Raw genomic sequence first — 15139 nt, forward strand, 5'->3', positions numbered from 1 at the left:
TAAGATCCCATATGCCTCACAGCCAAAAAAACCAAATCATAAAACACAAGCAATATTGTAACAAATTCAATAAAGGCTTTAAAAATGGTCCACATCAAAAATGAAAAAAAAAACAAACATAAACCTGAGTTCAAAACAGCCACTCCCACCCACCACGTGAAACCAGGGGCATCACTCCCTTTTCTCCTCCTCTGACATGTACTCCTGAGAGGACACCTCTTAGAAGGATTTATCCATCCTTAGTCAAATATTTTATATACAGACGCACAGGTAACTTTTGGAAAGTTGAAGACACGTCTGTGGGGACTTCGTGCAGTGTCATTCACTGGGAAGAGCGGAAGCAAGGGCCACTGTCAGTGGGACTGTATTAAAACTCGGGAAGCGGCTCTCTTTTCCACCAGTGCCGTGATCGGGTGTAAATTACCCTGCCCTCTCCTTTGTTCCTTCCACAGGGGATTACTGGAATGCGGCCTCTTTCCCAAACCCATCATCCTACCTGCATTTCTCCACTTTCCAAGGAGAGACCAGTGCCGACATCTCCTTCTACTTCAAAACGCTAATCCCCCGCGGAGTGTTTCTTGAAAATCTGGGGAACACAGATTTCATCAAACTCGAACTGAAATGTGAGTATCCATTGTTTGTCGGCTCATGAATAACTACTCTTGTCACTTACAAGCTGATCTTAACCTCGATTATGTAATTGGCGCTAGGAGGTAGCGCCAGGTCTGAGAAAGACCTGGGTTCCTGTGCGCAGATGCTCAAAGGATACAGTCACAGACAGAGCTCCCCACAATGCTGTTCTAGGAGGAGGAGAGAGGATAAACTGCCCTGATAATGGGCGGGAAGAATGTGTATTTTTGTTGAAGTCTAGTCAATTTACAGTGTTATGTTAGTTTCAGGGGCACAGCAAAATGATTCGGTTATATATATATATAGCTTTTCAGATTCTTTTCCACTGTAAGTTATTACAAGATACTGAATACACTTCCCTGTACAATAAAGTAGATTCTCATTGTTTATCAATTTTATATATGGTAATGCGCATCTGTTAATCCCAAACTCCTAATTTGTCTCTGCCCCTCCACCTTCTCTCTCCCCCTTGGTAATCCTAAATCTATTTTCTATGTGTGAGTCTATTTCTGTTTTGTAAACTAAGTTCACTTGTGTAATTTTTTAGATCCCACCTATAAGTGATACCGTATGGTATTTGTCTTTCTCTGTCTACTTACCTCACTTAGTGTGATCATCTCCAAGTCCATCCACGTTGCTGCGAATGGCATGATTCCATTCTTTTTATGGCTGAGTAGTATTCTATTGTATATATGTACCATATCTTCTTCATCCATGCCCCTTGTTGATGAATATTTAAATTATATCCATATCTTGCTTATTGTAAATAGTGCTTGCTATGACTATTGGGATGCATGCAACTTTTCGAATTAGAGCTATATGCCCAGGAGTGGGATTGCAGGATCATGTAGTAGGTATATTTTTAGTTTTTCAAGGAATATTTTTTAGAAATATTTATTTCCAAAAATAAATATATTTTTAGAAAAATATTTTTAAGAAATATTAAGGAACAACATTCCATGTTGTTCTCCATAGTGTCTGTGCCAACTTACTTTTCCACCAACAATGTAGGAGGGTTCCCTTTCCTCCACTCTCTCTCCAGCATGCATTACTCATGGACCTTTTAACAATGTCCATTCTGACTGGTGTGAAGAATGTATTTGTTTTCTAAGGAGACAGGGTTAAGAGTAGATGGAGGATTGGGTAAAGTGATCAGGAATAAGAAATAAGAGAATTGGGGTAACAACGCACATGAAAATAGGAAAAATCAGAATTAACATCTGCAAGAGTGGATGAAGCAACCTAGACAGCAGAACGGTGTTGCTGTGCAACTCTGGGTCTGCAGCTTTGCAGAAGAGGCTCCTCATCTACCCACCCTCTGAAGGTTTGAGTCCTTGGTGTTCTCACCTAGGGTGCAGAAACTACCAGAATCCCAGCTGCCTGGCTCAGCTCAGCCCTGTGATCCCAAAGACCCTCGGAGGTCGTGTGATTTGAGGATGCCACCCATGGAGGGCAGGGAGTCACTGCATCTGAGCAAGGCAAGTCTCATCATACGGGGGACCTTTTATCCATGGGGCACAGGTGCAGCTGTAGGAATCTGTGTCCACAAACTTCCAGGTCTGGTGCACATTTGCCGGGCTCCCCTGGCTGTTCAGACCCAGGAACAGCCAGAACCAGGAGGGGAAGCGGGTCAGTGCCCCAGGTCCCTGCATGGAACCTCCCCGCATCAGAGTCCTTCCTCCTGGCCTGTGCTCTGTGTCTGAGCGCCTGTGTTACTGGATCTAGTCTGCAGATGATCCCAGACATATTTTCCAGAAATAGCTGATGGTGTATTTTCCTCCTTTTGTAGTTACAATTGTGCAATATGGTCTTTGAGAAAGGGAATCTCAGGCAAATGTTTCTGCTGAAATCCTATGGGATTCTTTCTGTTAAATGCTGGACGGTGATGTGGCAGAAGTGCATGGACTTTGGGATTTTCATTCTCAGGTTGAAATCCAGGTCCTCAGGCAAATTGCTTAATCTGTTTGAATCCTAATTTCCAAATCTATAAAATGGGGATGATAATTTGCTGGGGTTATGATGCTAGAATATAGCTACTCATGAAGCATTTATTTCAGGGTCTAGTAGTTACTGTAATTATCATCTTTCTGAGAATGCTCGTAACAGATCTAGTGTGAGCCAGATCTGGTTGAAAGGAAGACTGAGAATATTCTAGCCCTGGAGTTACAAAGTACACAAATAGAAATCATTTATTTTCATGAATTATGGACTAGAATTATTTAAAAGGGATTTCCACAGAATTTAATTGAATCAGACTATTTTCTCACTTACACAAAGTTGGGTTGTATTTTAGAAATATCTCATGGCACAAAAGGAAAATTGACAATCCCATATCTGAGTAATTCTATGAGCTTCTATAAAACTACTTGAGTTCTCCCTGTCCTTGCTTTATACCCCCATGTTTTGTAAACCCAGTCCTGGGTTGGAAATAAGACAAATTAAGTACAGAGAGAGCAGGCATTTCTACTAGAGTATCTGTATAACAGAATTTCACTCATTTCTAATTATGAAAAACCTCCATAGATATTCTCAAAGTCCTCCCAGTCTTTCCATGGTATGAAAACTCCATGACAGAGGGCAGAGTATAGCCTCATTTTCTCATGCAGCTCTTTTCTGTCATCCAGTTTACTTTTGGTGAAGAAGTGTGAGACTTTCAAGGCACAGATTAGAGGTTGGCCTCTCCTTGGAGATCTCTAGACCTTCTAATAATTACTGAAGGTGGAAGCACCTTTTATAAGGTCCCCTAAATGTTAGAGATACCAAATGTCCATCTTTGTATAGCACCTCCATTCAGGTTCAAAGGAACTTTTGGGAGGAACAGGGAGGGAAAGGCAGGTTGTTCTGTTTGAGCAAAACTTCTTCAAAGTATACAAGAAGTGGTGCTTCCACAAGGAACATGGAGGAAATGTGGCCATGATTGAGGCTTGCTTCTGCCCCATGCATCACGTTTCTCCAGACTCTTCTGTGCAGGATACGTGGGGTGGTGGGAGAGGTGGAGAATTATTGCAAGCCCTTCTCTCCCATCCTCTGATGAATCACTACAAACCTAATGGGTCCCGAAGTCAAACTTTTAAAGAGTGTCTCTACTTTTTTCCCCTGAATTTGCTAGGCTTTCTAATATCTTTCAGGTAGGAATTCAAATTTTGCTTCTCTACGTGTGTCTCAAAGGAGTTTTGTCACAGTTCATGTCTACGTAGTGGTTTCTAGAATAACATTTCCATTAATTAGTGACATTGTGTCCTTCTGTTGGAAATGGAAAATTCTTGACTCTAAGAACAGTGAGTCAAGGGCTTCCCTGGTGGCTCAGCAGTAGAGAGTCTGCCTGCCAACGCAGGAGACTCAGGTTTGATCCCTGATCCAGGAAGATCCCACATGCCTCAGGGCAGCCAAGCCCAAGCACCAGAACTATTGAGCCTGAGCTCTAGAGCTCAAAAGCCCCAACTACTGAGCCCTGGGGCCCATGCTGTGCAACAAGAGAAGCCACCGCAGTGAGAAGCCTGTGCCTTGTGACTAGAGAGTAGCCCCACGCTCACCCCAACTAGAGAAAAGCCCGTGCAGCAATGAAGACTCAGCACAGCCAAAAATTAAAAAAAAAACAACAGTGAGTCAGTTGCACTAACTTAATGAGACACCATCAGCATCTTAATGTGCAAGTAAAAAGCCCACATGGTAAAGTTAGACTGATGTTGCTCACTAGTATGCTCTACAGGTAAGAATTTAAGCTGTATTTCACTTCTTTACCATCTATATTTTTTTTATTCATTCGATGGGTATTTACTGAGTCCCAACCATGTCCCAAATGCTATGCTAGGTCAAACGTCGTTAAGTCAAGCATGGTGTCTTTCCCTCCAAAGATCTTTCTGTTTGTTTTGGAAAGCAGCCAAGTCAGTCAGCAGCTATGATAACAATAAAAATAGCTCAGCTTTGTTCAGACGCTCTGTGTCTCCAGCACTTTTCCAAGGACTTTACAGACAGCATCTCACTTACTTCCCTAACCACCCTTTGGGCTGGAGCACCACCATTAGCATCTCTGTTTTTCAAATGAGGAAACCGAGGCACAGGGTATAAGTTGCCTGGTCACAGTCACACAGAGAGGATATGACAGAACCGGTGCTTAACCCCAAACATTTTTTGTCTGTCCTAAGTCTGTTGCTGTTAACACCAAACCACACCACCTCCCGGAACAGACATTGAGAGAGATGGCTGAGTGCACTGAGGGGGCATTTAAACCCAACTGGAGTGGCAGGTGCTTCCCAAGGAATGTGATGCTTTAATTAAATTTTGATGGATGGCCAAGAGGCAGGAAGGGGAGGAAGGTGGGGGCAGAAGGAAGATCCGGAAAGGAAAAATGTTACTAAAAGGAGAACACCTGTCCATGAAGGTGTGAGCTGGCTTGCCTTGACCCTGAAATTTATGGTGAGAGAGGCCATAACGCGATCAGATCTGTGTTCACCCGAGGAAAGATGGAAAAGCCAGAGAAGAAGTGGCAGGGACTGCTGTGAAGATGGTGCAGAGTGAATGGGAGCTGGGGAAGATGACAAGGAAGGGTCCTAGATGAGAGAGCTGCTTAGGAGAGAGATTCCACAGGTTCTAACAAAGTGGTTATGAGAGTGAAGTGGGAGGGAAGGTTCTAGAATGAAGCCAACATTTGGTTGGGATGGTTTTGATGATTGTGTGGATAGAACGACTTTTACCAAGGATGATGGCATTGGAGGGCAAAATGAAAACTGCCTTTGGATGTTCTGAGTTTGAGGGCCCACAGGATCAAGGAATGTCTCTCCAAGTGGACACACGTAGAGCATGCCGTATACACAAGTCTGAAGCCCAACAGAGCACTCTGAGTTACAAGCATGCAATGTGAGCAACAGCGTCACTTAGAGAATCATCAGGAAATAAATGTGGGTGCCTCAGCATGGATGAGATTGCCCAGAACAAATGTGCAGAGAGAGGAAACCAGATGGCCAAGGGTGAAAACCACACTTAAAAGATAGAAGGGAGAAAAGGAGCTTGTAGAAGCCTGGCAAAGAAGTGGGAAGACGGTGATATCCCAGGACTCAAACACAGAAAGAATTTCAAAAACAAAAAAGGTGCCTGATGCCACCGAACTGAGAGATCACTAAAGGAAGAATGTAAGGGGCTCTTCGGCTTTCACGTGTAGAGGTCACTGTCAGAATGTGAGGCCGTGTCTGGGGTGAGCGGAGGTGGGTACAGAGATCAAGAGATGGTGGTTTTCTTCATTGTTCTTGTAGGGAGGGACTTGAGTACCATGTATATTAAAGAGAATTCAGTAAAGAAAAACGAAGTTAGAGATGTGGGAGAGAAAGGGACTGGTGGAAGGAGTGACGTCCCCTAGGAAGTTGAGAATGAGTGAAATGTAGAATTAGAACATCTGAAGGGACTGATGGAAAGAGGAGAGATACGCCAGTCCATTTCCAAACCAGAAATTACTTTTGATTCTGTTGTTTGTTCGCTTATTTTTTGTCAGTTATTTTTGAGATGGCCGAGGAGCCGTGCTTTAGAAAATATTCACTAACAACCACAGACATTCCCATTTATTTTTCCAGAGTTCCCCGTAGGGAACAACTTGACTTCCCTACATCCCTTTTCTGGCCAAGATGCTCCCATCTTGACCTTGACTGTGGTCCCATCAGCAGGCCACCTCTCACTGAGCACCTGCTGTGTCAGAGGCACTAGGGTGGGTCCTGGAGGTTCCAAGGTGAAAACAAGAGAACCCAAGACCCTCACCTACTAAAGGAGACAGGCACACTGACTGCAGTATGGATGCATAACTTTTATTATGAACTTTGGAAGTGCCACGCACTGCTCTAAAACTTTTATAGATACTAACATTTTTAGGTTTCATAACAAGTTCTGTCCACATTTTATAGATAAGGAAACTGAGACACACAGGTTATCCAGCTGATTTCAGATATAGTGCTTATGATCATTTAAATACAATAAATAAATTACAACGATAGGTATATGCTATCTTAAATCTCCAGAGGAGAGATACACAACCCAAGCTGGGAATGAAGAAGAAGATGAGGTGATACCCAAGCTGGGTCATAAAGAACAGGCAAAGAAACTAGCTACATGAAGAAGTAAGGGAAAGAACTCTAGCAGGAAGGACAAGGCAAGGAGAAGCATAAGGATAGGGAACGTGACGGGTGCTTGGGAGCTGCAAACATTCAGTGTTGTTAGAGTAGGAAGTATGACACAGGTGGTAGAGACTTTTAGGCAAGTCTCAGGCCTGATTCTAAATACATGGCAATCTGAATATTTCAGCCCATTAGTTATTGGGTACCTACTCCATACGTGTCAAAGAGGAACTCAAGAAGAATAAGAATGTTCCCATCCCATAGCACACAGTCTAGTGGGAGAGACTAGAGTATAAAACAGTACTTTGGATGAGATGAAATGTTAATAAATATTAGGGCAATACATGGCAGTGACCCAGATGAGGCAACAATTACTTCTGCCTGGAGAAGAAGAGAAGATTCTTTGGAGATTAAGCCATTGTAACTGAGGCTCAACCAACATTTTGGCTCTGGATACCAAAGGAAGAAACTAGTCATAGATGGCGTGGATGCATCGCAAAGGTGAGGTGCGTGGTTCACCAGTGCAGCAAGGGCTGTAGAACTCTGTGCTTGATGGGATCTCCAGGCCCAGAATACTGCCTAGCACATCGCAAGTGCTGAGTAAACATTTGTTGAAAGAATAAAATCAATGAATGAGGTGCTAGGCTAATGGAGAAACATAGGAAAATCTAGGTGGAAAAGGACAGCACCGCTCAGGGGAGGTGGGGATCAGAATGATGATAGACATACATGGAAAGGTGGAAGGATGATTGTGGTTGGTGAAATTTAGGAATTCAAGATTTCACGGGAAAGCAGTTTGGGCGATGAGCAGGTCTATGGTGCATCATCTGGCCATGCACATGGGCTTCTGGGTTGTATGAAAAGGCTGGGGAAAGTCATGGCAAAGGGCGCAGTGGACAGGGAGCCTGTGATCCAAGCATTGCAGTCCCTGGGTTCAAGGATGGCAGTGGTAAGCACGGGAGAGGAAGTCTCCTGGGAGGATGCATTGCTGAGTGCAGTCTCTGGAGCCATAGAACAGAAGAAGCACTGAGGCCAAGGGTGCTCCCAGCTGCCCTCCTGGCCCCAAGACATGGGCCCCAAGGGAAGGGGTTTGGTGACTGATTGGTAGGTTTTTCCTCAAGGTGAACTGTAATCAGAGGAAGTGTTTAGAAGTATTTGATGATAAACGGTGACCATAGCATTTCTTAGGGCTTCCCTGATGGCTCAGATGGTAAAGAATCTGCCTGCAATACAGGAGACCTGAGTTGGATCCCTGGGTCAGGAAGATGCCCTGGAGGAGGGAATAGCAATCCATTCCAGTATTCTTGCCTGGAGAATCCCAGGGACAGAGGAGCCTGGTGGGCTATATAGTACAAGGGATCACAGAGAGTCAGACATGAGTGATTAACACTTTCACACTTCACTATAGCATTTTTATTCTTTGTTTAACGATTTAAAAGAACTTACACAGTGGGGGGATTTTGAAGGGGATGTTCGCTGTCTGGAAAACATTCAGGAGAAGCAGCCAGCAACTGAAACTGAACCAGGAATTGAAACTGAAGCTCTAATACTTTGCCCACCTGATGCAAAGAGCCGACTCTGGGAAAGACTCTGGCGATGGAAAAGATTGACGGCAAGAGAAAGGGACAACAGAGGATGAGATGGCTGGATAGCATCACCAACTCTATGGATACGAGTTTGAGCAAACTCTGGGAGATAGTGAAGGGCAGGGAAGCCCAATGTGCTGCAGTCCATGGGGTCGCAAAGAATCAAACATGACTTAGCAACCCAGCAACAACAACCAGCAACTGTTGCGATACTTTAGCATAAGCTTCCCTGTTGACAAAGCTTGAGCTTTTCCAGGTATCAGGTTGACTCGGAGCACAGATTTGCATTTAACCGGCGTATCTCCACAAAATGTGCTGGCAGCAGTCCAACGTCCTGCTAATCTTCGGGAAACGTATTAAGGAAAAACCTTCATTTTCCAAGATCCCGGTTTCTGCAGTACACATGCTCAAGAATGTGACAGAAGAAAATATTCTGCAATATATAGAAACTGATGAATCAGAGGAAATAAACTAATGGCAATTTATGTTCCACTATTCCAGAATTGGAACAACTTTTTGTATTAAGGGAGCTTCCTTTGTGTAGACATGAGGAATGTCTAATTCCACTTTACTGGTCTCTGTGCCATGGGGACGTTATTTAGGGTGTTTTTTCTTTGATAAATATTGTGAGTTTTTAGTAATACAGATCAGATGTTAGCACCTGGATTTTTCCTTTTAATTATCCTACCCTTCTTGTTATCAACATAGATTCAGGAAAAATTTTAGTATTTCTACTTCTTTGTAAGTCCAGCTATGAGCTCAATTAGTGTAAAAGATCTGGGAATCTAAATGATCCTGACTTGCTCATTATAATACATAAGAAAAAAAACACTAAAATGTTTTTTAACCTGCATGGTAACACTGTTGTGAATTTTTTTAATGTTTACAAAATTTTTCTAATTTCTGGTTTAAACTTTTCAATTTCAGTTGTGGACCAAAACAGTTCAGAAATATAAATGAAGATGAAACTTGTGCTCTATTAAAGTTATTTAGTGTATTAGCCATGTACATTTCTAAGTATTAAAAGATATACAAATAATTGGTAACACTGTCAACTTTAATGTACCCAGATTTCTTTGCCAGTCTCACTGAAGAGACAGTTATTTGAGTAGATGGCATAGGTGTGTGTGTGTGCTAAGTTGCTTCAGTCATGTCCAACTCTTTACAACCCCATGGACTGTAGCCCACTAGGCTCCTCTGTCCATGGGATTCTCCAGGCAAGAATACTGCAGTGGGTTGCCATGCTCTCCTCCAGGGCATCTTCCTGACTCAGGGATCAAGCCTGCGTCTCTCCTCTCCTGAATTGGCAGGTGGATTCTTTACCACTAATGCCACCTAGGAAGCCCCCAATGGCATAGGTACCCTAGAGTTAAAAGAATAGACTTTAGGATGTCCTCTTGATAGGAAAAATAACAAAATTACCTTAGATGTTACTGATCTACCCATGTCTGCTGATTTGGAAATTTCTAGAGGTTGGGAAGTCCTCTAAGCCAGATAGAGTCACCTGTTCCTACAAAGTTTCTGTTCCTGCCCTTCTCTCTCCATACTCCAGAGGCATCTAGAAGACAACCTCCCTACTGAAATCCTGCCCACACAAAAGATGTTTTTACTGTATCCTAATTTAAAGTGTAAAACATACATAAAAGAGAAGTCTTTCATTTTCCTTAAAAAAAAAAAAGCAACATTTCTATAAGACAATTAATTTGGTGCATTGCCTGGAAAATAATAGGCATCCTCATTAGAGAGCATGTTCACTTAGTGTTTGAGGAATGTGTTGTGTGTCGTCTTTAGAGAAGTGCTGACATTTCTTAGAGATTTTTTGGGAGTGGAATTTCTCTTCTGTCTCATTCCCTTTGATTCAAATGTTTTCTACATTATTTATAGCGTGTGATCGTCCACAAAACCTTTCCCTTCAAAGAGATGGCATATTAAAGTGTCAGAAAGGCCAGCTACTAGAATCAGCCTGCCTGTGGGCAGCTGGAAGAGAGCAGACGTCCTAAGAGGAGAAGAAACTAAAGAAGCGAGGATTCATGCGTCCTGACCCGGGACAGAGCTGGGAGAAAGAGTGTGTTATCCTGACAGAAACAGACACGCGGATTACTGAGAGAGGCAGAAATGTATGTGTGGAGTTGTAAGGAGGTTAGAGACCTTACATCTGCCTTTCTAGATGCTACCAGTGTCTCTGAAGGCTTGATATTTTGTAAAAAAAAAAAAAAAAAAAAAGGCAAATGCTTGGAGAGGGAAGGGTTGGTGCCAAAGTCAGTTAGTGCTTGTTACAAACACTGGAGAATTGATCCAACCAAGGACGACACTTGGGACCAATTAATTCAAAGCCAGTTGCAAAAAAGGATACAATAAACCAGGGAGCAGAGCTTCATTTAAATATATTGAGTGACTGGGGAAGATTACTGGAAATAGCTCAAAACCAGAAAAATCTCCAAGGGCCGAAGGCAACTGTAAACATAACAGCTCTAGGCTCTCACGAGTCATCAGACAAATGTAAATTAAAGCCGCATGACAAAACATTGGCCAACCGGATGTCAGCTGGAAACCTTACAAAAGCAGTATTTTACAAATGAAGAGTTCAGGGACTTATCTCCTCCAAGACACAGTTTGCTCAAATTTCAAGGTGATATTTAACAGTAATCAAGATAGGAACTTTGAATAGACAGAGAGAAATATAAGGCTTAAATGAAATCTAATAGAGGACTAGGATCACAGATTGAATATATTTTGCTTTAATACTTTAGGAAAGACTTATTTCTACCTCTATGATATGCTTTTTTAAAAAAATAAAATTTTAGTTTAGGTACTTTCTGACTTACAAAGGGACTGTGTTATAGGAGTTTCTGAGCCTATTATTTAGAACCTGGAATATATCTTCCTATAGATGTAATATTGTAAATGGCACTCATATGCCACTGCTGGCCGTAAGGAGCTTTGTTGTTTGTCTGAGTTTCAAGAGTGGCTTACAATAGAGCTGCACGTGCCAGCTTAAGAGTTCTGGGATCTGAGTCCATACAGTTTAGAACAGAAGTATTGAGGAGCAAAGGGAACTTCCTCCCCTATTGATGAATGTTGACCTTGTCCTGGACAAACTTCTCAAAGTAGGAAAAGGTTTTGTTCACCTTTATAGTAGTCAAGACACAGCGGTGCCTCTCCATTCTTTGGGAGCTCAGTTTGGTGGGTTTAGTAAGGAGGTGGCTCAGACATCCTGAGCACGCACAATCTAAAACCTCCGTAAGACTCTCAGACATGTCTCTTTGCTCTGAAACTTCATAGTTTTATGAATTGTGTTTGTGTGTGTGTGTGCGCATGCACTAAGTCACTCAATCACGTCCAAATCTTTGAGACCCTATGGACTGTAGCCCAGCAGGCTCCTCTGTCCAAGGGATTCTCCAGGCAAGAATACTGAAGTGGGTTGCCATGCCCTCCTCCAGGGGATCTTTCTGACCCAGGGATCGAACCCACGTCTCCTACATCTCCTGCATTGCAGGCAGATTCTTTACTGCTGAGCCACCAGGGAAGCCCATTTTATGAATTAGAGAATTCCAGGAATTCATTCAAATATCATATTACAACATATATATTTTTAAACTATGGCAGTGTTCTGATACAGAGCAGGGTATTGGAACTAGAATAAGCCCATGCAACACCTTTCATCCCATCAAAATTTCAGTGGTCTGAGGGAGAAGATCCTTTGGTTATAGTTTTTAATCTTATGAATAAATATTTTACATGTGATAAGGTCATAAAAGACTTAGGAATAAGAAATACTATTGTTTAAGACTAAGTTAAGCTGCTGTAACAATAAAACCCTGTGTTTCCATGACATTACGGCAGTGCCATCTGCAGGCTTCGTTCCAGGAAGTCCTTCCACACAGTGAAGGCTCCTTTTGTGCTGTGATTCCACATCTCCTAGAGCCTGGGCATTTCTAAACCAGTTGGCAGAAAGAGGAAGAGAGCTGGAGAAGAATTCTCTCTTCGTACCCACACTGGTCCAGAAGAGACACACATTCCTTTTGTTCTTGTTCTGTTGGTGGTAACTAGGCATGTGGCTCCACCTCCTTGTCCAGGAAATGCCACTCCCAGATTTATGGTACTTTTTCAGGGGTCTCGTGGGAAGGAGAAAATGTTTCATGAGAGGTTAGCAGTCACAGGCACTATGGCCTGAGAAGGAGTAAGCTTTCACCTTGTCTAAAGACGTCAAGGTAGGTTTCCAGAAGAGAAAGATCATGGAGCATTTGAGGAATTGAAAAGAAAATAGCAAAAGCCCAGTAACTGGTTAGAAGACACTTCTCGTTCAAGTAATGACCCTCCGCATACCCATGTTAAGAGTTAGACAAAAGAAGGCTAGCTGGATGGACTTAAAGCCTCTTAGGAAATGACTCATTTTACCTGCCTTTGTGGATAGTATTAAAATGATCAGATTTGGTTTTCTGCATCTCTGAATTTGATCCCTCTGCTGAGAACTGCAGAGAATGCCAAATGACTTCTCATGGAGAGGGTTGATATTTAGTATTCTACAGGGTCTTTCTGGGTAAGTGCAACCAGACCCAATGAATAATAGAAACAGTGTATATCTGTCGAGTGTAATTATAACACTGAATATGCTCTTCTTGCATTCTGACTCCTGTAGGCATTAAACATCTGAACATGCTGGCACTCCAGACCTGTGAGGATTCTTCTTTGAGAAATAGCATGACTTTATTATTTGGGCCATTTTTAATATGGAAAAAAAGCTCACATCTTCTTCAAAATGGTTTTATGGTACAGTTTGACCACTCTCTTTTTTAAAGAATCTTCTCAGAGCTCTTAAGAATAGGAAAGAAGTAAGGAAGAATGTTTCAATCTAGTTTTAAATTTTCTCTAATTTTCTGTATTTAAATGAAATTTCTTCTTTGCATTTTGATTAATCTCTCTGATTAAATACTGGCTAAAATTATAGAATAGAGTAGCTTAAAATGTCACCAACCTTTGCAAAAACAGTGAAAAATGATCAGATAGTAGCTTTCAAAAATTACACAGTGTTTATTTACTGTTGAATGATTAAAAATCCAGAAAAGCAAAAAGAATAACCCCCCAAAATCAACTATACTCTCAAATTCTGACATATGTAACACCACTCTTTTGATGTGCACATTTCCACACATTTTTCTATGTGCTTATATATAATTTTTTACAGAAAGGTGATCATAGTAGTACATACTGTTTGTAACATATTTGTTTCAAGTAACCGCATTTTAGAAACACATTTCCATGTCTTTGTATTTCCTGTTATAATTTATTACAAGATATTGAATATAGATTCCTGTGCTATACAGTAGGACCTTGTTGTTTTTTTTAATTATTTATTTTACTTGGAGGATAGTTCAGTTCAGTTCAGTTCAGTCAGTCAGTCGTGTCCGACTCTTTGCGACCCCATGAATCGCAGCACGCCAGGCCTCCCTGTCCATCACCAACTCCCGGAGTTCACTCAGACTCACGTCCATCGAGTCAGTGATGCCATCCAGCCATCTCATCCTCTGTTGTCCCCTTCTCCTCCTGCCCCCAATCCTTCCCAGCATCAGGGTCTTTTCCAAAGAGTCAACTCTTCGCATGAGGTGGCCAAAGTACTGGAGTTTCAGCTTTAGCATCATTCCTTCCAAAGAACACCCAGGGCTGATCTCCTTTAGAATGGACTGGTTGGATGTCCTTGCAGTCCAAGGGACTCTCAAAAGTCTTCTCCAACACCACAATTCAAAAGCATCAATTCTTCCGTGCTCAGCTTTCTTCACAGTCCAACCCTCACATCCATACATGACCACTGGAAAAACTGTAGCCTTGACTAGACGGACCTTTGTTGGCAAAGTAATTAATGTCTCTGCTTTTGAATATGCTATCGAGGTTGGTCATAACTTTTTCCAAGGAGTAAGCATCTTTTAATTTCATGGCTGCAATCACCATCTGCAGTGACTTTGGAGTCCAAAAAAATTAAGTCTGACACTGTTTCCACTGTTTCCCCATCTATTTCCCATGAAGTGATGGGACCAGATGCCATGATCTTCATTTTCTGAATGTTGAGCTTACTTTATAGTATTATAATGGTTTCTGCCAAACATCAATTCCATGTCATTTGTTTTTTTAAACTCTGCAACAGTGATTGTTTTTTCACCTGAGGGCAGAGACTGTATCAGAACTCCCAAGAGAGCATGTATAATTTTGATCATAATTTTATATTTACAAAATAAAACAAGAAGGCTATGGTTTTGTTATACATCCTACAGAACATAAAACAAAAGCATTCTTATTGGCTGGTATGGTGTTTATCTGAGATCTTCAGGGCTTTGTTTTATGGTCCATCAGCCTCCTACATCTGGTCATATCAGCGTCGAGAGATGACAATTAAGATTATTACGTCAACAAATGGGGGCAAGACTTAAGAAAAAGAACTGGGAAATATGGTGCCTCAATTTCCAATTGCTCCATTTAGCTAATTATCCTCTATTGTTTGGCTTCACTTTTAGAAGACAAATTTTCACACAATATGATCTACTGGCTTCCTGCTGCTGCTGCTAAGTCGCTTCAGTCGTGTCCGACTCTGTGCGACCCCATAGACAGTGGCCCACCAGGCTCCCCCGTCCCTGGAATTCTCCAGGGAAGAACACTGGAGTGGGTTGCCATTTCCTTCTCCAATGTATGAAAGGGAAAAGTGAAAGTGAAGTCGCTCAGTCGTGTCCGACTCTTCGCGACCCCATGGTCTGCAGCCTACCAGGCTCCTCCATCCATGGGATTTTCCAGGCAAGAGTACTGGAGTGGGGTGCCATTGCCTTCTCCACTGGCTTC

The 15139-nt window shown here is 42.2% G+C and overlaps 1 protein-coding gene across 1 annotated transcript in view; it reads left to right on the top strand.

The window, feature by feature from the left end:
* CNTNAP2 (contactin associated protein 2) overlaps positions 1–15139 on the top strand; it is a 2330533-nt gene that overhangs the window by 2046529 nt on the left and 268865 nt on the right. Inside the window, exon 16 of the mRNA XM_070369076.1 lies at positions 453–623. Coding sequence (XP_070225177.1) covers positions 453–623 — 171 coding nt within the window. The remainder of the gene's footprint in view (positions 1–452; positions 624–15139) is intronic.

Source organism: Bos mutus, chromosome 4 (genome assembly GCF_027580195.1).
Source record: "Bos mutus isolate GX-2022 chromosome 4, NWIPB_WYAK_1.1, whole genome shotgun sequence".
NCBI lineage: Eukaryota > Metazoa > Chordata > Mammalia > Artiodactyla > Bovidae > Bos > Bos mutus.